Raw genomic sequence first — 21,520 nt, forward strand, 5'->3', positions numbered from 1 at the left:
CTTTCTGAATCTGTTTCTCGTGCTACGAGGCCCCTTCCAGAACTCTGACGGGCCCTGGGGAGGGACACTCAGACACCAGTAGCTGCACGCCAGCATTGAATCCGAGCTGTGCCCTGGCCGGTGTGGCTCAGTTGTTTGGAGCATGGTCCCACAGACCGGAAGACTGCGGGTTCAATCCCAGTCAGGGCACACGCCTAGGTTGTGGGTCCGGTCCCCGGTCAGGGCATGGACAAGGGGCAACTGACTGAGGTTTCTCTTCCCCCCTCTCTAAAATCAATAAGCATGTCCTCAGGTGAGGATAAAAAAAATGTGAGTTCAGGGGTACTGGGCGGAAGGGAGCCAAGGGGAAAAACATTGGAACTATTGTAACAACATAATCAATAAAATATACTTAAAATAAAAATTTTTTAAAGAGTTTTTCGTATGATGAGTAATTGATTGATAGGGAAAATAATCGCCACGTTCTGTCTCTGTAACTTTGCTCCTATGTTTGCATCAGAAAAAGACATGACCGCCATGTTCGTTTCTGTAACTGCTTCTATTTGTATCAGGAAAACTTTGACCAGTCTGCCTGCGAACGATCCACCAATGAATAGTTTGCCCACGAACAATCAGCCAATGAGCACTGATTCCCACGCTTGCTAGCGAAATGCCATAAAAGCCCAGGAGCGGCGCAGCTCAGGGCTCAGTCCTTTGGAGGTGACCCCTCTGGGCCCGCGTGTGTGAATGAAAGTTTGTGCCTCCGCCTCTCCCAGCGCCGCCTGAGTTTCTCGCCACCGTAATTTCCCGCAACATGGTGACTCCGGGCTCCCGCTGTGAGCAGGTGCGACAGCTCTCCGTGCCTACCGTCAGGCTCAAGTCTAAGAACCCCGGACTCCTTAGAGCAGCAGGAAACCAAGTCTTGCTTCTGTCCCCCTGCCTGCGGACACAGCCCAACACGTGGGCCTCCCTCAAGAGCCCACTTCTCTTCCTTGCCGGCCCTGTTTTCCTATTTTCTCGTTTTCTAAGCCGTCTTGAGTTTATAATGAGTTTGGAGTTATTAAGAAGAGATAGTGAATCCCCAGCTGTTGGAGCTTAACGAGAATGCTGAGCTGCTGCGTTTGTAGTTAACGGGGGGAAAGGCAGCCTCTCTCCAAAGAGGAGGGCAAACCTGCATTTTGAATGCTCTTCTGATACATTAATCATAATGAGTTTTCTTTCCAAAAAGATAAGAACCAGTTTTCAAGGTGGCGGGGGCTGGGGGGGCTTCACATACCACATGGCTGCCAGTGCTCTCACGTAGGGACCCACCTTAACTCCAGGGACCCACCTCAATTCCAGACCTGAATTTAGCTGCGGGTCCATCGCCACTTCCTTTCCAGGGGCTCCTGCTCCCCCTCCACATGAGCCCGGGAAAGGCAGCTGGCACGGACGGACCATTCCCGACCAAGAGCTCCCGCCTCCTGCTTCCTCACCGACCTTTCTGGTGGGGCTGGAACGGACAAATGGGCCCGGTGTGGGTCCCTTCACCTTCCTTGTTTGCTTTGGAATGCAAGGCAGGTGGACAGAGACGTGGCCAACAAGTGACGAGGGTCAGTGACGTAAATCCAGTTCCCCCCACTGGCTGTGGGGGCTCTACCCCTGGGTATTGTGATTCAATGGATCAGGGCTAGGGTGGCAGACTGGGCATCAGTATGACTTACATTGTCCTCTGGAGATTCCAATGTGCAGCCATGATTGCTAACCACCGGCCCCAATGACCTTCAAAGAAGTCCTTGACACGACCTCACTTTAGTGAGCCAGGTGATGGCAGAGTGATAATAACTGTCTACCGAGAATGTCAATGGTACTCAGACGCACTGGCACCTTCGGGGAGACCGGAACACTAGGGAAGGCTGCATGACGCTGCCTAGGTTTTCTGTGGCACGTGGGGCAGTCTGGACCGGTCAGTGTCAGCGCCCGTGAACACAGCAAAGATGGCATGACCCCTCCCCCCGCCTTGATGGAAGTAGGGACATCGATCAGCAGGCAGTTTGGAAGAGTCAAAGGATATTTCAGAACCGCCCCCTTTTGCCACGGTCATCAGCTGATGAATGGAAGGGACGGAGGGACGGATGGACAGTACAGCCCGGCGTCATTCAAACGCCCTCCCTCCAGGAGACTCACCCGGGTTTCCCGGCAGACGGACCTGCAGAGCCATGAGGACAGAAGCTAACAGCTTTGTGGCCAAAGGCGAGGGTCTGAGCCAGACTACCGAAGACTGCACTGGGGTTCCATTACTTACTAGCTTTGTGTCCCTGGCCAGGGGACTTTCCCAAGGATTCCATTAACAGGGACTATGAGATTTCTTGCTTGGTGTGTTCCATCACCTGAAATGATGAAAATTAGCTGTAAGGTTAGAGAAAACCTAAGTCATCAGCAGGCCGTGGCCTGAGTAATGCCACCTGGTACAGCGGGTGCCACCCAAGTTGATGGGCTTTTTGGCTCCTGGGTCTGTCTGGGAAGATGTTACCTAATTGGGGTGACTATGCTGACCCCTTTGGGCAGAAGCATTTTAAAGACTTCTGCAAACTATTCCCAGATTCTAGGAGCTGCTGAAGGTTCGGGCCAGGAACTCAGTCCTGGGGTAGACAACTGGTCAGAGGTCAGCGGAGTGAGCCCTATGTCAGTAAGTCCCCTAAGGGGAGGACGGACACTTTCCTTCTGCCAAAGGCCTCTGCAGCTGTGCCCACAGGAGTGCGGATGAGGTGAAGCCCGCGATGATGATGATGATGATGATGATGATGATGATGACGACAGACTGCGAGGTGACCCGACAGGTGTGTGGGGAGGACATGTGGAGACTAGGTGGCCCCAACATGCTACACACCAGAAGACCCTTGGTGACTGGTGTTACATTCAGCACACCAACTCTGCCAGCACAGTATGGAAACTGACCAGAGGCAGCCTTTTCAAATTACTTAAAAATTAGTCCTTATGACAAAGACTTGTCCTATATAATATTATCTCTTGTATCTAAACTAAGCCTTCCTATCAATAAATACGTGGTCACGCTCCCTCCCTCCCTCCCTCCCAAGAGGCTTTGCAGTTAGACACCGGGGCCTACCCTGGGATACCCTTCAGTGCTGGTCTTCCTAAGGGCATTTGCTACTCACACCTCACTGGGATTGCCTGTGTGGGCATTAGTGTACCCCAATATGCCTGTGTACGTGTACATGCTGGCTCAGTTAGCCCACATGCCCACAGACATGCAACTGTGTCAGCCTTCACATGGTGATGCTGGTAAGTCCGGAGACCTCTAATCGAGCAGGTAGCCCTCATGTGTTGGTATTCGCCATCTGTCTGTGGCCTTAAGATAACAACTCATGAACCACTACACTGGTGGGGGAGGAGGCATGGCATTTCTTGGGTCCCTACCATGTACCTGACAGAGCCTCAGACACACAATGTCACGTCATACTCAACAGCCTCGGGAGGTAAACAGCCTGACCCCCATTTGACACAGGACAGACTATGGCTCAGAGAGGAGGGGTCCTTCGCCTCAAGTCACATATCCAAGCTGAGACTTGACTCAAGCCCGTTCTTCCTGCATCCCAGGACATCGGTTCCAACCATGAGCCGTTCTACACACACCCTCCCTTCCTCACGCGACACTGCCCACATCGCATGCATCTGTGTGAACTGTGGTCTTAGACACTTTCATTGCATTCCATCCAGAAAAGGCAGTTCAAAAACTGGGTGGAGGAGCTGACTCTCTTAGTCAATAATAAAATATGTAAAAATGGCAGCTCGCTCATCATCAATGTGCATCTTTATTTTCAATTTGCTGGAAAACAACCAACAGGTACACATGTTGCCCCCGGGAACAGCACTCCGCTCTGTCTGGATGCTCCTGTCCACTGGCGCGCGGGCAACTGGAGGCTGTGCGTGGGCCTGGGCCTGACGCGGTCACACCCAGTGCTGGCTCGCGCTGAGGGCCGTGCTGAAAGTCCTCAAGGCCCGATGAGTGCCCCTCGCGGCCAGAAGGAGAGACCCAGCTTCGGCTTCATGGCCGGCCTCCCGCAGGTGTCTGGCCAGCTCTTCCGCGTCCCAGCGCCCTTGCTGAGGACTGGCCAGCAGGTGCTCAATGAGGTGGGGGTAGAAGGGAGTGGAGATGCACTTCACCAACAGCTTGGCATCCAGGAGCAGGGTGAGAAGTTCTGGGTCACAGTTTGCGTCATTCACCTTCAAGAAACAAGACAGGCGAGACGTGAGCGGGAGCCGCGTGCTTCTCACCAGGGGACTCAGCACGCGGCGCTGCGTTGCTGGGCACCGCCCCTCTGCTTTGTCCTAGAAGCACCTCGCGTGGGTTAACAGTGCCCGCTCCGAAAAGCACGTGCGGGTCTCCTCTGAAGAGGAGACACAGGGTCACAGCAAGAGCGCCCCTGGGTCACTGCATCTGCCCCCATAACCCGCATGCAGGAGCCGTGCTAACATCGCGCATGTGTTTCTGCACGGAGTTCTCCCCCCACTCACCAGCACCGCTACCCGGCCGCCTGAGAGGCTGGGACGCGGAGGCGCCAGCGCTCTGCCTAATGCCAATGCCGTGGTCAGCAGGGATGGGAACGGAGGCCAGTCCTGACTCCCGAGCCGGCCTGTCCCCAGCCGCGCTGACCATCCCGTTCGGGCATTTACCCCACCACTCCCCTGTAAGTAGGTCCGCAAGGAAAATAAAAAGTGTTTCAGAACAAGAAAGCCTTCCGTCTCCTCTGGGGAGAAATAAATCCGTCAAGCCCCTGACATAAACAGGATGACCTCGGGAGGTGTGTAAAACTTGTTTGACTTACGGCTCTAGGAAGCTCAGAACCAAACTTACCTTTTTAAGTGGTTCACAGGCCCTTTCAGCTGTGTGTTCTCTGCACTGTGCCCCTCGGTCCCACCTTCTGAGGCTACGAATGTTTCCCACAGCTTTGACACTTAGCTCCTGTGTTTCTGTTTTCTAGTATCGTCCGTGTTGGTGTAAGGAACCAAGCCAATGCTAGTTGCATATCAAAACTCACAATTACATTGTGGTGTCCTAAGACAGCCCCATGGCAGGTTCCTCTCAATGTCACTGGGCACGTTTAATAATTTTGGTTGGGGGAACCGCGGAAATAAGGTGGCATTTCAAAGCCAACAAATGACTGTTTAGACCAGCGGCACTGCTCTGTTGCAAGGAGAAATGCTACTGACAAGGGGCAGGGGGTGGTCAGCTGTGTCTACTAGATGCAAGAATTAAACAAAGGAAAGTTTCAGAAGAAGAGGTACTGCCCACTTGATAGCGTCTGTCTTTCCTATAACCTTGTGATCCTTCAAAACCCAACATAAATGTCAGCTCCAATGACATCTTCTTGGTGACATTTTCTCTAAATCTCTGGGCTAAGTGGACTCCTCCTTCCTCCACACTCCAAGACACCATGCATGCCTCTTCACGCTGTATTCTAGAACTGTGTGCCCGTCCCCCTGCCGGACGGGGGGCTTCCCTGGGCACAGAGGTTCTGTCGTCCTATTTTAGCACCCTGTTTCCTCCACGTTTGCTAAAAGGCCAAATGGGCAACGGGACTGCACTCTGTCACACTCCCGTAAACTGCACAGCCCGTGATGAGGACCCGGTCTCCATAGGGAATCTGCAGAGGGGTGGGCTCGGAACTGAATGGTCCCTGCCCACCCCCGGCACCTTCCCTTTGCCTCTCATTTTGTCAGCCCCTGTGCGGACAGCGCACGCACCTCTGACTCAGTAAGACACGCGGGTGAACTCAACTGAGCCTGTTTCGTTTGTTCTTGGTTTGGGAAGCCAGAAGGCAGGAAAAGCAACTGGCAGAGAAGGCTAGCTTGTCTGCTGCCAGGGGCGCAGGCACTCAATCCTCCACACTGGGGGCGGCGGGCGCTGTACACGCCCTCTGTCCTTCCCCGTCCCCTCCTCTCTCTTCCGCTCCACAGGCAGGAAACAGGAGTCTGAACCGCCGACGGTGCTGCCCACATCATCAGGGTGCCTGCTCCCGGGCTGGCAAGCGCTTCTTCCCCAAGCCTTGGAACACCCCGCGGAGGCAGCTACAGTCTCTCCTGGTAGGTGAAGGAACAGGGCCGGTGGGGTCAGAGCCACATGTCAGATGTCACACGGCTGCTTTGGGGAGCTGGGACAAGCGCCCTCACCTCCGACTAGTCTGCTGTGCACCATTTGCTCCCCTCCAGAAGAGGGGCTCCTCCAGAGCACGGGACTCAGTCCCTTTGTCCATGCCTGCAGCCCCCACGCCCAGGGTCCCGTGGGCCACGTGCTGGGGCCTCAGCAAGGTCTGTGGAGTGAATCTGTGAGTGGATGAGAAACGCTCACGTCCTTTCCCCGCACACTGCTGCCTCCGAGGGCGCTTGCACACGGCATCTGAGCTCCTGTGCCTGTGGTTATTCTGATTTACCCTCAAAAACCAAGAATCCCTCCACCCGACCCTCCAGGAGAGAACAGCGTGGGCCAGGATGCTGCAGGCAAACGTCTGATAAAACATACGGATAAAAGGCTAAGAACGCACACACTGAGGGGTGATGCTTTCCTTGTTGCCCCGAATAAGTCTTCAAGGCGGGGACCCCACTGTGACTCTGTTTGCTCACTGGCCTCCCTTCGGGGGCCTGAAGGACTCCCAGGAAGGGAGGGAGGGACTTTCCGGCAGGAGTCAGAGATGGGTGCTGTCAATGCCCGTGGCGGCGGCTCCTCTCACCCCTCCTCTGTTTGTTCCTCTCTGCACAATGACACCTGAAAATCGGTTTCCCACTGGGGGTGCCCGGCCTTTCAAATAGCTGTCCCCGCCCCTGTAGGCTGGGAGGAAGGGAGGGACAGGGTAGGCGTCTACCCTCCAAAAGCTCTCTATCTACTGCCAGGCTTCCACAATAGGTAGTAGCAGACTTTAGTGCCTTAAGTTAGAATCTTTAGCTAAAAATAAGAGATATGTAGACAAACTGAGGCTTTACAAATTAGTGTCAACTTAGCAGTGGTGCCCAAGGTCGCAGAGACACGACACTGTCCCCTCACCCAGACGGCCGGCCGGCCGGCCTCAGCAGCACCAAGGCCACGGTGAGTCCCGCCCCTCGGGACGGCAGGGCACCTGGCACCCCAAAGCCTTATCCCCATACTGCTAAGTTGCCATTAATTTGTAAAGCCATATACTTCCAATCATTTTTATTTTTAGTTGTGGGAAGAATCAAATAAGTCCTTTGTTCATTGACTAGAGGTACAACATCATTCTTTCCCACATGAAGTTCTTGGTGTAACTTAAGTATTAAAGCCCTGATTGAAGTTATAGTGAACATTCTAATGTGTTTACAACTGTTCGGGTTATTTGTTCTTGTACAGAAGTTTTACATTTTTATATCGTAAGGAAAAAACCTGGGTTTTCGTTCTGCTGTTTTTTTCTACTGCCTGAAGTTTAGAAGGCGTAATTCCTTGGAGGATCTGATGTATATAGATTATTTTGTGACATTGAAAAATACCTGATTTCTTAATCGATCGGGAATTACTTTGGTATACAGTCGGTGAAAAATCACACATCCCTGACACTGGCTGGATCGGTGCTTTAAGAGCTTGAAGACGAAAATATAATCTGTCATTTCTGGACTCAGCTGGATGCTCGAAAAACTGTGAGACACGTCCAGGAGCATTCGCTACTTTAATTCCTCTGGTCGCATAACGGTGAATGAGAGGGAGAAGCAACGTGGTCTTCTGAAAAGGAGACAGGCTTTTGGGTCCGAGACCCATTTCCAGTCCTGGTTGCTTCACTAAACTGCTGTGTGACCTCGTTAATTAGGAGGGGCTCTCTGGCCTTCAGTTTCCACATCGGAAATACAGACCACCTCTAAGGGCGACATAATCTATGCTTTCCAGTGCCTGGCACAGTGTCTGCTACAGAGTTCAAGTTCAATAAGTGGCTGACGTCAGCACAGGCAAACACATCAGGAGTGAGGCATTCTGAGATGAGAAAGAGGCGTACATATGTCATAAAGAGAGTGAAATGCTTGCCACCTCCATCGGTGATTTTTCTGTGTGCCAGTAATTAATTTTTGCGAATAAATGAAACTTCACAGACTTGGGAAAGAAATCTATTAAAGCACAAAACTCTACTGTCTTCCAAGCCATTAAAATGTTATCTGCTTAATTCCTGTTTTAACAAATGAACCTTCTCTGAATTATATCTTTGATTTTACGGATCTAAACAAAGCTAAGTAATTACAGTAATGAGGTAAGCTGAAAATTCCAGCAGCATAATGTATGCAGGGCCTCATTTCAATTACTTCAAGGAAGATTATTTAATATCGCGTCCCTGTTTACTGCAGGGAAGGATATTCATCTCACTGTTACGTACACTATTACTAATAAAAGTGATTACGTGCATCAGCGATGAGGGCAGAGGCACAAAAGGGCAACACTAGCGTATACCTGGAATGAGAAACAACGCCCGTAGATCCTTTTTGGGTTCCGTATTTACCTGAATGACAGGCAGGCGCTGTTTCTCAGCACAGCGCCAGTCCCGCCCCTGGCAGGGGATTTGATAGTGAACTTCATCTGACGGATAAGCAAACGACGGGAGAGGGTCTCTGAAGTCCAAGCCTGATCGCCAGCGTGACTGTCACCGAGTCTTCCGTCTCACGGCCCTGCGTCTGGCTAGTTCCACGATTGGTGCTCACCCCCTTCCCACCTGGCATAATTCCGTGATGGCCTGTGTCAGTCCCCCTGTGAGATAATGCCGTGAAATGCAGGGAAGCTCATTCTGTCCATCTTCGCCAGCATCTTATCCATTCCTCACTCCTGCACACAGGGCCAGGCTGTGCACAACGGTGCTCATGCGTGTGCTCACACTCAGTAACCCAGGCCAACACCAGTGCTGCCTAGAAATGTAACAGGTGAGCCCGCAGGGGGTGACTGCCCATCCCTAGAGGTGCCCATAGGTGGACCTGAGCTTCCCTCATTGAGAAGACCAAGCCCAGGCTGAGAATAACTGAGGATGGGGTACCAGTATCCTATGTAGGTACGTTCAGGTTAAAGGGATACTTAAAAATGAGTCAATATGCTCAAAATTCTGAGAAAAGGGGCCTGGGACTAAAAGAGCCACAGAACGGAGCAACTGCAAAGAGAGGCCAGTTTAGTAACAGCTGGCATCTGCGGTCCGCAGCTGGTTCTTCTTCGTGCACCTGGGTCGCTCCCGCCTAACCTGGTTGGGACACACTGAGAAGGAAACCAGCTGACCTCAGGGCTCCACAGACCTCAGCCCCATCTCCCTGCCATCATGGCACACAGGGCAGGAAGGAAAGGGACCGAGCCGTAGCTGAGCAGGGGGAAGGGGCCACGAGGGGCCACGACAGGTGGAGCAGACTCCCGCTGAGGGAGACAAGTCGGTGGGAAACCTGGGCAAGTCAAAGGGGAGCAAAGGAAGGGCCCATGGGCCTCCGTACAGACGTTCATCCACGAATGCTTTTCTGAGAATCTTTAAGGCTCTGATTCTGGTTTATAAGGTCAGCAGGCCCCTGTGCCTTTGTGGCAAGATCTAAGGGGATAAGTATCACACGCATTAAGAATGCGCAGGGCTGGCACGTTTTTAATGGGAGCAGCCAGTTCTGAACGGCACGGGGTGCTGCCTTCATTCCAGAGCGCTCTCTCCCACGAGGCCCAGCACCGCAGCAGCAGAGAGCCAGGGGCGGGCAGCTCTGTGCCCCTGGGTGGGCGGTGGGCCGGAGCGGGCCGGAGAGGGAGCCCCAACACGGAGTAAGCAGTGAGACGCACTCTGCTCCCGCCCTTTGCAGCGCTGGTGTCACACGGTTCAGATGCTTCCCCGCGATTCCACGTCTCTGCAGAGACACCCTCTTTCCAGTACAATACGTCCTGCCGCGTCACACTGAAAGAAGGGGTATGGTGGGATATAGACTTGAAAGCCGGATCCAGGGTGTACACTTCAGCCCTGGCTGCTCCCTAGCTGTATGACCTCTGAGTCTCAGGTTTTCATCCGTGAAGCCAGGATGCTATCTCCTCACAGGATTATTAAGACGATAATGGGAGGATGTGCCTGTTGTAATGCCTGGCAAGAACTTTCTGGGAGATGGCAGTTATTACTAGCCTCTGGGAGAAGTCCTTAATGAGGTGCTAAAGGTCTCAAAGGCTTCCTTTAAACCCGAGGAATTATTCTTTTAACAGGCACCCTCGTCCAGGACAGGCTGGGCAGGGGTGGGGGGTGGGCAGAGGCACTGAGCAGCACCAGAGGAAAAAGGGATGGAGAGCTGAAGCCACCGCGAATCTGGAGTCGTAGAATGGGAAATTTTCAGTGCACAAACCATTATAAATACACAACTGCTTACGTTGATAAAACGAGTCAAGGAATGTTCTCCTTGGAGAGCATGTGGCTTTGACAGTGAGCTCTGACGCTCACTGAGGCTGATGGACAGGGTGACGGGGCAGTCCACGCCACACGGGGCTTTAATATTCCTCAACAGTGCCCACTCAGAGAAGGGCCGTCTACGTCTGGCCCGGGAGGAAAGGCTGTCAGCCACCTGTAACAGCTCCTCAGCACCAGAGGCCTGTGATCTCAGAGAAGCTTCGAGAAAGAAGAGAGCGTCACTCTTGGAGGGAACCCTAACACAGGCTCTGGCATCAGCACGTACACATCATCGCCCTTTTCATCGCAAACACCTGCGAAGCTGTCTGTAGCCTAAAAATAGTGGCCGAGGACTGCGCGCTGCCACCAAGCAGGTGGGCGTTTCTGCAACTGGATCCCCGCACCGTGCACACGAGCGGCTGCCCGTCAGGAGTCCCTCTGCCAGGCGTTTTCCCTTTTACGTCAACAGGAATTACCATCAATGGCCAATGAAGTCAGGGATGAGCTCCAGCCCCTACTAATGTATTGAACAGAGGGAGTAGCAAAATAAAAACAAAAAAGACAGCAGACATTTTCTATTTTTCTGCTGCAATACCAAGTATAACCTAAAAATAACCAGATCAGAGTCCTGCCAAAAGGCCCACTGAAGCTTCTCCCTTAGAACAGTGACAGAGGAACTTTTCCTGGAGCTGGGGGGCCATAATCGATCATAGTTGCAAAGACAGAGAAGAGATGGAATGTTGTCCCCGGCTGCTGGGTGGGCGGGGAGGGGGCGGGTGGCCGAGGGGCCCTTGTGACGTAGCTGCTCTGCATCCGGACCACAGTGGCGGTGACGTGGGTCTACGTGACAATGCCGCACAGAACGTCACACACAGACACACAGAGAGCGGAGCAGGTGCGAAACTGGGGAAATGGGAAAAGGTCAGCGGTCACACCGATGTCAACGCCTGAGCTAATACTATAAATACTAAGGGGTGCAAGACGTGACCACGGAGGGCCACTGAGTGAAGGGCAACTGAATGTGAATTTTAAATGATCTCAAAATAAAAAGTTTAAAAATACATTTTAAAACTGGAAAACTATAAAACTTTTGGCTCTTTGGAGGATGCAAAACGTCTGGAGAGGCTTGGCATTTCTGTGAATGCATTTTAAGGTCACTGATGAGACAGCCTAATGCAAATACACAACGCAGTGCGGGGAGGTTACCTGAGAGCAAGGGTCTCCCAGGGAGGCGATCCGCACCCCTGTGGCTGAAGACCACACAGGTGTGGGGTGTGGCCCTCACAACCCCTGGCAAACGACCCACGGCCTGCACATAGGGTGTTTCAGAACCACCGAGTTTCAGCACAACGTTGTACGTCACAGGGGCCAGTGAAGACGTTAGGGATAAGTCCGTGCCGCTGAAAAACTCCTCAGGGTCACGATGCTCCCATTCAGTTTCTTATTTTGATAGTTTGGTGGGGGGATCGGGGGGGCGGAGTTGGGAGCGGGCCTAGTTAGCGCTTAGGGAACCCCAGTTCAGCTGTGGTTCTGACAGATGCATTCGCAACAAGGAATGTCTAAAATACAAGCTGGTCCGCTTGTCTAAGGGACTCAGGAAGGCGTCAGGGGGCACTAGGCCGGGCAGCCAGACAGGCACAGCGTGTGTGGAAGATGCCCATGGCAAGTGGCAGCGGGGCACTGAAGCAGACACTAGCGCAGGGCAGAACGGTGCCGAGAGGAAAGAAGTATGAAAACCTGCGGCCTGGCGATATTCTTCCGTTTTCCCTGCCTCCTCATTTCCTGTATTTACAATAGAAAATGGGCTAAAAACAAGATCTCACTGTAACTATTAGTTTCTTGTAAATTCCCAACATGATGCAGCTTCCAATTTAGGTAAAACAGACAGGAAGGCTACGACAGACAAGTTCCCTCAATGCCCCGCCCAGTTCCCAGAGGCCCAGCCGTGATCCATTATCCGTGATAACCAAGGGGATTCACAGACTCTCTACATAAGCTTCACGTGACTTCGAAAACACATGGAAATGAACAAAGGCACTGGATTTTCCCTCACTTTGCTCATGACGACTGTTCCCAAAGGCAATTCCGTTGACTTCTGTAACCACAGGCCTAGTTCTCTGGATCTTTTGTCACGAACAACACTTTGTATCGATGACACAGAGTCACGCGCCACGTAACACCGTCTCGGTCGGTGAGGAACGGCATATCCAACGCGATCCCGTCGGATCACAGTGGAGCTGAAAATCCCTGTCGCCTAGTGACGCTGCAGCCAGCACAGCACAGCACCCCAGGGCAACGGCCACCCCCCACCACCGCCCCCGCGCGTGCGGAGCGGCTGTGCAGCAGGCCTCCCGGCTGGGCTGCCACCCACGTACGGTGCAGCACGTACAGCCACGGACGGGACGCCATTCTCCGGAACGACAATGGGCGACTCTGTCACTGGTTCCCGTGGCTCCTACACCACACTCTCCATCACTGCTTTAGCGCGTACTTTCTGCGTAAAGAAAAGGTCTGCTGGAATACACACGCGGCCGTGGCACTCGGGCAGCCTCTGGCGCTGGCTGCGTCTCTCGGGCCGGATTTCAGCTCGTGCTGTCTCGGGAGCACAGAGCAGCCTGAGGGAACAGTGACGCAAAGTCTCCAGCGGTGGTCACGCCCTCGCACCCACTCCCTGCCCTGCGGGCTCCCCGCAAAGTCAGGGCCCTGCCCGGTGCGCCCTTTCCTTCCTCTCGTCTTCGAGGCCGCACTGTTACCGACCTTTCTGTATGTTTGGGCACGCACACACTTACCGCGCTGCTACCGGTGCCTCCAGCGCTCAGTCCAGCAGCCGAGGAGCCCCAGGCCGAGCCGTGAGCCCAGGTGCAGCGCAGGCTGGGCCCCCCAGGTGTGCGCGCAGCGACGAAACCGCCTAGCGGTGCGCTCCTCACAGCCTATCCATCCCCGTCATTACCCAGCATGTGACTGTTTTCACCAATGTCTTCATGGTCCCGTGTGGCCAGCAGTACCTCTGCTCCAGGCTTCTCCTCCCCTCTCCGGTCCTCTCACATTTTTGTTTGAAAAAAGCACCGCTCACACAGACACACATGATACACACACAGAGAGTTCAAACAAAAGAATGATCTCACCACAGAGGGCTTCGGGAAGACGCCTACAATGTGAATTCGTTAGAACACAACCGTGAGCCACCTAATTCAGAAGTCTGACGTTTATAGAGGGACGGGGATGTCTTTTCCTTCATCGCAGTAACAAGCTAAGCAGCCGTGGGGGAGAAAGCACAAGCCGTGACTTCAGGGCATCATCGCTCCCCCAGATCAGGCTGCCAGAGCACACGGGGGCTTGCGATCTCACACGGTGCCCGTCAGCGTGACTGGCAGCCCCTCTCCCACCGTTAACCAGTAAGCAGATAAGCAAACACCGCCACCCAGGCAGAGAGAGCCCGCCTAACGCCGGGAGCTCCTCCCACCCATTTCAGGTGCCCAGGACCGGCGCCCCACAGTCCTGGGCTGTCTGACATTTTCTCCAGGATTCGGACTTAATAGTCTCCGCACCTGAACAGAGTCTGGTTAAGTAAATGCTTGTAAAATAAGCCAATATCTCCTCCTCACAGAGCAGTTGTGGTCAGAGAACATGGCAGACAGAACGGTCACAGAGAAGCCGTGGTCATCACTCAGGAGACCGACAGGACGAGGTCATTCCCGCGGAACGAGCGCGGGGCCCGCGGGGCGTACCTTGGCGGCGGCGGCGAGGTGCTCCAGCGCCAGCGCGTGCAGGCGCGTGTCCTCGCCCTCCAGGAGCAGCTTCAGGGACGGCAGCAGGAGGGCCCGGCTCCGCAGCAGCGCGCAGAGCTCCCGCACACACTGAAAACACAGCACAGGCGTGTGAGGGCGGGGGGCTCCGGCTGTGTCCCCACCCCGTCTCCTCTGGGCGTGAGCGTGTGTGTCGGAGGCACACAAGGGCCCACGCTGATTTAGCGTCTGGGTCCTGCCTCGCTCCCTTCACAGCGAATTGGAAACACCTCCCCAAGCTCTCGGGTTTTCCCCTAACATCGCTTTTAATGGTCCCACGGTATCCCACCAGATGAATGGAAGCCTGTCATTTATTTTCCTAAATTCTCAGAGCCTTTCTCTACTCACAAGTCAAATGGAGGTAATTATACTTACTTGGCTGTGTTTGTGTATGAGAATAAGCCTGACTCAGTAATAATGCACAAGGATCAGCGTATACCAGATGCATAACCAACGATGAAAACTATTATCCATCGTTAATACTATCAAATATCTAGTTACCGTCCATTGCAACAAAGGAAATCAGCAAGTTAAATATTTAAAAAAACTGTTTATCATCCTAATGTCAAGGTGAACTGAATAGCTGATGCTTAAGATTTTCATCTTCGTAAAAAAAAAAAAAAAAAAAAAAGATTTTCATCTTGGTGAAAACTAGCCGTGGCCCAGAAAAATCAAAATGTATTAGAATTTTATTCTCAGCTCTTTCTTGTACTGGCTGACGCTGTCATCAGAGGACAGGCTTTTACAGAAGAGAGCAAATGATAATCCTTCACGACAAACGTATAAAAGAACAGAAAATGAACATGGAGCCACCCAGCCCTGCTGAGTGAGACTCCGCCTCGTGCCCAGACCTGGCCTGAGACACGCAGACGGGAACTTGTGGACCAGGGACCAGGTGACAAATGTGCCCGTCGCCCGAAGCCGGGCTGTGGGAGGAGCGGAGAACCGCTGTCCTCCGCGAGGCTGGTGATTCTCTGGCGCTCGTCCAACAGCCGCAGACCAGAAGAGAAAAGCAAGTTTATAACTTCGCAATTTCTTTACGTTATGATAAAGCTAGACCACAGAAGGACGGCACAGAGAAGCGCCCATTGGAAACTCTGGAGAAACGTCCCTTTGGAATTCCAGTAACTGTAGTATTTTTAGCGTCTGCCCACGTCTCTGCTGGGAATCAGCAAGGCCTTCGCATTTCAGGCCGGAAGCTTGTGCTGCACAAACTTGTGTGGGAATGATCAACATCAGCGGGGGGACAGTTTTGCAAAGTATGCACTTCCGGCAGGACGGGTTCTAATCCGGCAAAGTGCTCTGTGGGCCGCAGAGCACATTTCCACGCACAGGCTCTGGGCCCGGGAGAAATGGAGGTTTTCCATCGGGGTGCCGACTGTGCAGAAAATACCTGGGAGGACGGAACACACACTCCCTGGCATGACCATCTAGCCCAGCTGCCTCAAACCAACCCGCCTCCTTCCCGCTGCCCTGCCCAGCGTGACGGCCATGCCCCCACCTGCGGGCTCCTTCGAGGGCCGGTGCCCAGGACACAGCTGAGCCCGAACAGAGAGTGTGCTGCGGGTGTGCTGCGTGCGGGCGGGGAACGTTTGGGCTGTGGTGCATCCGAGAGACTGCATTCTGAACTTTATTCAACTGCACTGAAGCTTCAGCGTTCATAACCACACGCGGCCAGGGGCTACCGGGAACGCGCCTCTCTCAGACTCGGCGTCCTTACACGCGCTGCGGCTTCTGCTGCTTCCTTCTCTGATCAACCCTTCTGTTCTTTTAAGTCTCAGCTCTCAAATGCACCGGAAAACCCCTCCTGCCACGTCCGCACCTCTGATCCCCCTGGCTTGGCCCTCCTCTATTCCAATTATTCTGTAAACATTTCCTACGCTGTTACTTTGTGTTATTCTAGTTCTTCATTTGCCTGTCTGCCTCACTTGATGGCAAGAATGGTTTTCCTTTTCTGTCTTCCAAATTTGCTTGGTATATATTATATCTAGAAACATTTGTATATAATTCCCTCTTTCTTAGCTCACATTTGCTTATTTGATAAGTTGGTAAACAGGCATTGCTTAGCAATTTGTGATATTTAGACGAAGGACATGACTTGGCTGACCTCAGTCTTGATGAAAAGTGTGACCTAAATAACCCACGCAGGCATAGTGGGCAGACGCCACAGCCAGGCAGGGACATCTAGGAATGGAGGCCTTCGTTGTACACGAGCTCCTGACTCCTTCTGATCGCCGAGCTCACGGTTACTGTCTAAAACCCTCCTCCGGGTTGAAACGCTACGCTGTGTTCGTCGGTTCTCCCCCCTGTGCCGCAGGAGGGCGGTGCATTAAGGAGACTTATAAAGGGATTTGGGGAGCTGCAAGAAAGGTGGGAGCAGCAAAGGGAACCACAGACATCTCATGCGGCACTTTCGTGGCTCAAGCCCGTGTGTCCATTGGGACATAGGACAACAGGAGAGGCCCCAAACGGAGAGGAGCAGGTGGGCTGGGCCCAGAGCGGACTCTGCGTTATGGTGACGCCCGGCCCTGGTCCCTGTGGCTTAAGGTTGTCAGAGAAGCAGGACCGGTCCAACCAGCAGTCCGCCTCGCCTGTCCTCACACAACCCTCCTGCTGGTCGTGGGGCCTCCAGCACCTCGAGGTGTTACAGGTCTGCCACAGGAGGGCAGGGCGCATGATGTGCAGGGATGCATGCCGTCTGACTCCAGAAGTGAAGCTCCTGATTATCAAGGTCATGAGTGAGAACAACCACACGGAGACCTAGGAGCCAGGGCATCGAATGCCCACACCCTGCCCCACAGCTCATGCTGTGCCTTAGCAGGATCAGGGACCTTCCGGGTCTGCCCCAGGGGGGCTGGGACCTAGAATTTTACATCTATTGTATAAATGCCAAGAACCTGTTCTGTGCCAACTTCTTACTCTACCTCACCCCCGCTCCAGAGAATGCTCAGTATATTGCCATGGAAACCAGCCAAGAGGAAGGGACACATGACCTGTGGGAAACAGTGACTTTATCCTCCTGATACTTTCCATCAGCAAAACCATGACGGCCATAAATAACAAGTACCATGAGTGACAGCTGGCAATCCCAAAAAGGGCATCTAAGAAAAGAATCTCTAATAGGAGGCTTCGTGGGGGACAGGAAGTGCGGCTGGCGTCCCTGTCACAGAAGATGAGGTGGGGACCCAGTGGGGACACGGAGTGGGGCTGGCGTCCCTGTCACAGGCGATGAGGACGTGCACCTCATGCCCCCGAGAGTAGGGCAAACTGAAGGTGCTGGATTTAAAAACAGTGAGCCGTGGCTAATTCTGCCACCAGTGACATTAAATACTATGACACTCTGAATTAGACTGTGGAATTCTCAAACGAGGTGAACTTAAGACAGTCCCACTTTGCAACAATAGTGTGCCTTCCTTTGTAACAGTTTTAGTTCGCATCCGGGCACATTCAGTGATCAGTCAAAACAGCACACGGCATGCGCAAAGCCCCCATAATCATGCCGTCCTCAGACAGGTACCCACAAACAGACCCAATGAAAAGACAGACGCTGAGGCTGCCCATGGAAAACGGGAGCAAGTCACTGTGGCAGCAGAAGTCACGCGATAATAATTATTTTCATCTCCTCAAATTAGAAGAGAGAAGCTATAATGACCTAGTTAAAAATGGGGCTCGATCTAGTACCCTATGCCTCACCCCAGGAGACCGTAACTTAGGAAAGGCAGGGAGTTACAGGCGATGGATGAAGCAGGAAACAGCCTCCGCTGCTTCTCCTCGCGGCCCGGAGACCTCGCGAAGCAGACAGAGCGGGAGCCACGCTGAGACCACCCAGCCGAGCCCCCGCTTCTGAGCCTGGACAGCGGAGGCCCAGAGGGAAGGTCAGGCTATGGCCCCGTCCGGAACAGAACGGTACAAGGTCATGCATCGCGAGGGCCCCACCGGCTGCGCCTGCCCTTCAGGCGCGCCTGGTCCTAACGACGACAGGCCAGCAAATCCCTTCCCACGCGGCGGCGTGAGGGGGAGCCCGACGCATGCATGCTCAAGGCACCGCGCTTTCTGTCCTGCTCACCAGAAACCACTGGGGAATAACGACTCGGTGGTTCTGAGCTCAAACTGGACCGAAGCAAATCAACTTAGTATGTGACTTGATTGGCTGAAGTATTATAGCTCAGCCTGGCTAGAGAACCATATCAGGGACTCAATCATTACAGCTATGGAACTTCTCGCTCAACCACAAACTCCTTTCATTAAAACGTAGGAAACGGAAAGCAAACGCATTACACGTCAGCCAGTGAGACCGCGTCCTGGAAGCCTTCCCTCGGCTGTTAAGTGCCCCGTAACGGACTCTGAGCTACATCTGTCAGCCGTTCCCGGGGGGCTGAAAGATAATGCACACGACTGCTCCTGGGCCTGATCACGCGGCTGGTGGTGAGTGAGGGTCAAAGATGCTGTGGCCAGGTTCTCAGCCAGCTTACATTCCTCACCTGGGCACTAAGTACAGTGAAACCAAACCATAAGGACATTTAAGAAACAAACACGTGTCTCTGGGCAACGATGCAGACCCTAACACTCTTCCACCTCAACCCTGATCATCTGGACTCTAGACTCCGTAGGCCATTCTTGAAGAAAGCACCATAGTAAAGGGGGGGAAATGGACCATAAAACTCATGCAACTACATACGACAGACACTCAATATGGCCGCACCCTAGAGTAGTAAGAATGGAAGTGTTTACTTCTCAAGAGTGGAAGCCCAGAGCCTTGGCCTGAGGGCGGGCCAGCTGTTCAGGGCCCCAGGCCCTCAGCCCTGCGGCAGGGTCCTTGTCCTCAGAGCCCCTGCCCCCTCAGTTGCCGGGGGAGGTCCAGAGAGCTTCTCTCAGGGGCTAAGGTTAAATGAGACAACAGAAGGGAAAGCCCAAGACTGCTGGCAAATATTACTTCCTGTCACTACCGCCAGCTTGTCACGGAGTAACAACCGGTCCCGAACAATGTTTTCCTAACCAGGATCCAACAGAACCGGCATCAGGGCACTGCTGGCATCAGTCCTGACCTTGCAGTGCCGATCTCAGCTGATGCTCAGGCAAAGATGAGCCCTGCACTATTAACATCATACCTGCCCTCGGAGGGTAGCGTGCTGCGTGGAGGCCCCACTTCGTGCAGTGCTGAATCCCATCACGGGGGAAACAGATGAGAGAGCCACGGTCCCACCCCCCAGATCACAGGGAAACAAGTAGCCGATACCGGCAAACCACGCACCACTGGAGCAAAGGGAAGCAATCTTTGGTGTTGGCACTTAAGAAGTTTTACTAAAGAACTGTGTCATTCTGATGGTTAAAAGGCTTCTTTAAATAAATATTTTAAAATTCAATCAAAAGGACTTAAAAAGTCAGTCCATCATTCAGAAAACAATTCATTAAATGCGCATTCCGAATGAGAATATTTTCCTTGAGTGATTACAATGCAGATTCAGAGAACCACATTTACAATTTTATTTTCAAGTTTATCTCCTATGTGGTAAGAACTCAAAATCCAATTAATCAATTTAGTGCCCTTATCCAAATAAATGCTCCAACTGAAGGCATGTAAAATGCTTGAAAAACATATTGTTGGGGCCGGGACCCACAGCAGGGGGCTGGGAGCGGCCATGACCCCGGGGAAGGGGAACTTGAGGGAGACATGACAGGAGGGGACACCACCCCGGGCTCCACAGCAGGACTGCGAACGGAATGCCGTTTCAGCGCTCAGCTCAAGCAAAGCCAGTAGCCCCCACGGCATCCTTCCAGCGCTGCGTGTCTTCATTTGACCCGTTCCACACGTGTCCCTTCCCCTCGCGATGATCTGAGCAGGCTCTGTCAGTGCGTCCACGACGGAGCCGGAGGGGAGGAAGGACACCCGCAGGAGAGCACTCACCTCGGCGGGGAGCATCTGGCTGGTGTTATACAAAGAGCGGCAGAGTTTCAACACCGCGTCCCCGAGGCCTGCCTCCGTGTCCCCCGTACACCTGGTCAGCATCGCCGTGGCCAGCCGCACCCAGGGGTTCCTCGTCACGCTGGTTCTAAGGGAGAAACACGCAAGGCACTGGAAATGCTTAAAGCTGTACCAACTGTGATAAGAAATTCGAAAGGAGGAAAACATCCCACTTTTCGAAGCAGAACGCTATGGACAAGCCGCAATCCTAATCCAGACGCCGTGACCCTTCAGGCCCGTCCTGGAGAAGAGAGGCCCCTCCAGGAGGAAGGAGCGCTCAGGGCCTGTGGCCCCGACCTGCACCCAGCAGCCCGGACGCAGCGGCAGACGCGGCACGGCGGCCCCTAAGCCCTCGCCGCTCGGGCTCACTCCTGGCTCCTTGACTGACTCCCGGACGTCACGGAAACACGCGTGGCCTGCTGGATGGTCCTGGGGCAGCCACCCAGCCTTTCTGGGCCTCAGTTTTTTTCACTGTGAAGAAGCGGCTTAGTGTTTGCTCTGCAGGGCTGCTGTGTTAAATGAATGACGTGTGCAGTGGTGCAGTGTCACTCCTAATACCTACTTACTGCCTGATACCGGCTCTTCTTGGTCGTACGATTATGGTTATGAGTGTGATTATGCCTAGGACTGTGAGGCCAGGACAGAATTCGTGTCAGGAAGGACAGGGCACAGCAGAGTCAGCCTGGGGGCACAGACCCAGGGAGCCACACGCCAGCAGCAGGGAGGTCACACCTGAGCTTCACCTACTTCTCTTATTTCTAAAACACAAAAGCATGCGAAGTTTGCCTTCTGTTTCCCTTCTCCGGCCGCCACCAGCCATGTTTCCCAGAAACATCGTGACTCACATTTCAAGGGATAAGTTAAAAGTACATTCATCCCAATGTCCCAGGAACAGGGAGCAACCTTTACTTATAAGATTTGAAGATAATTTTACTATTTATTAAGTGTCTGTTGTGGAGGCACTGAACACCTAAGGATGGTCCTTTCTTTGAAGAATTGTATTCCTTGCCCCTGAGAAAAGTGTCAAGTGCAATGATGAGAAGAAGACCCACACCAGCAGCCTTTCTGTCTCAGCTCACAGGGGAGGGTCTGTGAGGACAAGGAACACTGCTCATTTCCAAGTGCAAACAAAGCCCGGGGTCTTCTTACACTCAGGGACTAGTGCTCTGCCCTCCTCCTTCCGAGTCTGCATCCACGCCCGGGGTCTCCTTCCACAGGCGGCCGCAGGGCAGGAGACCACGGCTGGGCCCAACTCAGCGCACCCCCGGGCAACGTGGCGTTGACAACAACTTTCAAAATGCGCTTTCACCAGCCAGGCGTGAGGCACCGGCCAAGAACTACGCATTTTCTATACGAACGACACTATTACACTGTCCGTGCCTTTTCCCACGAGGGACCCCAACTGAGAATCTCGGTGGGCGCTGTGG

At 53.3% G+C, this 21,520-nt stretch overlaps 1 protein-coding gene across 1 annotated transcript in view; it reads right to left on the reverse strand.

Annotated features, from left to right (window-relative positions):
* Positions 1-3,772: 3,772 nt before the first annotated feature.
* Positions 3,773-21,520, reverse strand: part of NBAS (NBAS subunit of NRZ tethering complex) — a 257,267-nt gene continuing 239,519 nt past the window's right edge. Inside the window, exons 50-52 of the mRNA XM_090280933.1 lie at positions 20,037-20,181; positions 14,075-14,203; positions 3,773-4,203 (exon numbers count right to left, since the gene is read on the reverse strand). Of these exons, the coding sequence (XP_090137059.1) occupies positions 3,928-4,203; positions 14,075-14,203; positions 20,037-20,181 (550 nt within the window). The 3' untranslated portion in view covers positions 3,773-3,927. The remainder of the gene's footprint in view (positions 4,204-14,074; positions 14,204-20,036; positions 20,182-21,520) is intronic.

This window comes from Furipterus horrens, unplaced genomic scaffold (genome assembly GCF_987537825.1).
Source record: "Furipterus horrens unplaced genomic scaffold, mFurHor1.1.pri manual_scaffold_6, whole genome shotgun sequence".
NCBI lineage: Eukaryota > Metazoa > Chordata > Mammalia > Chiroptera > Furipteridae > Furipterus > Furipterus horrens.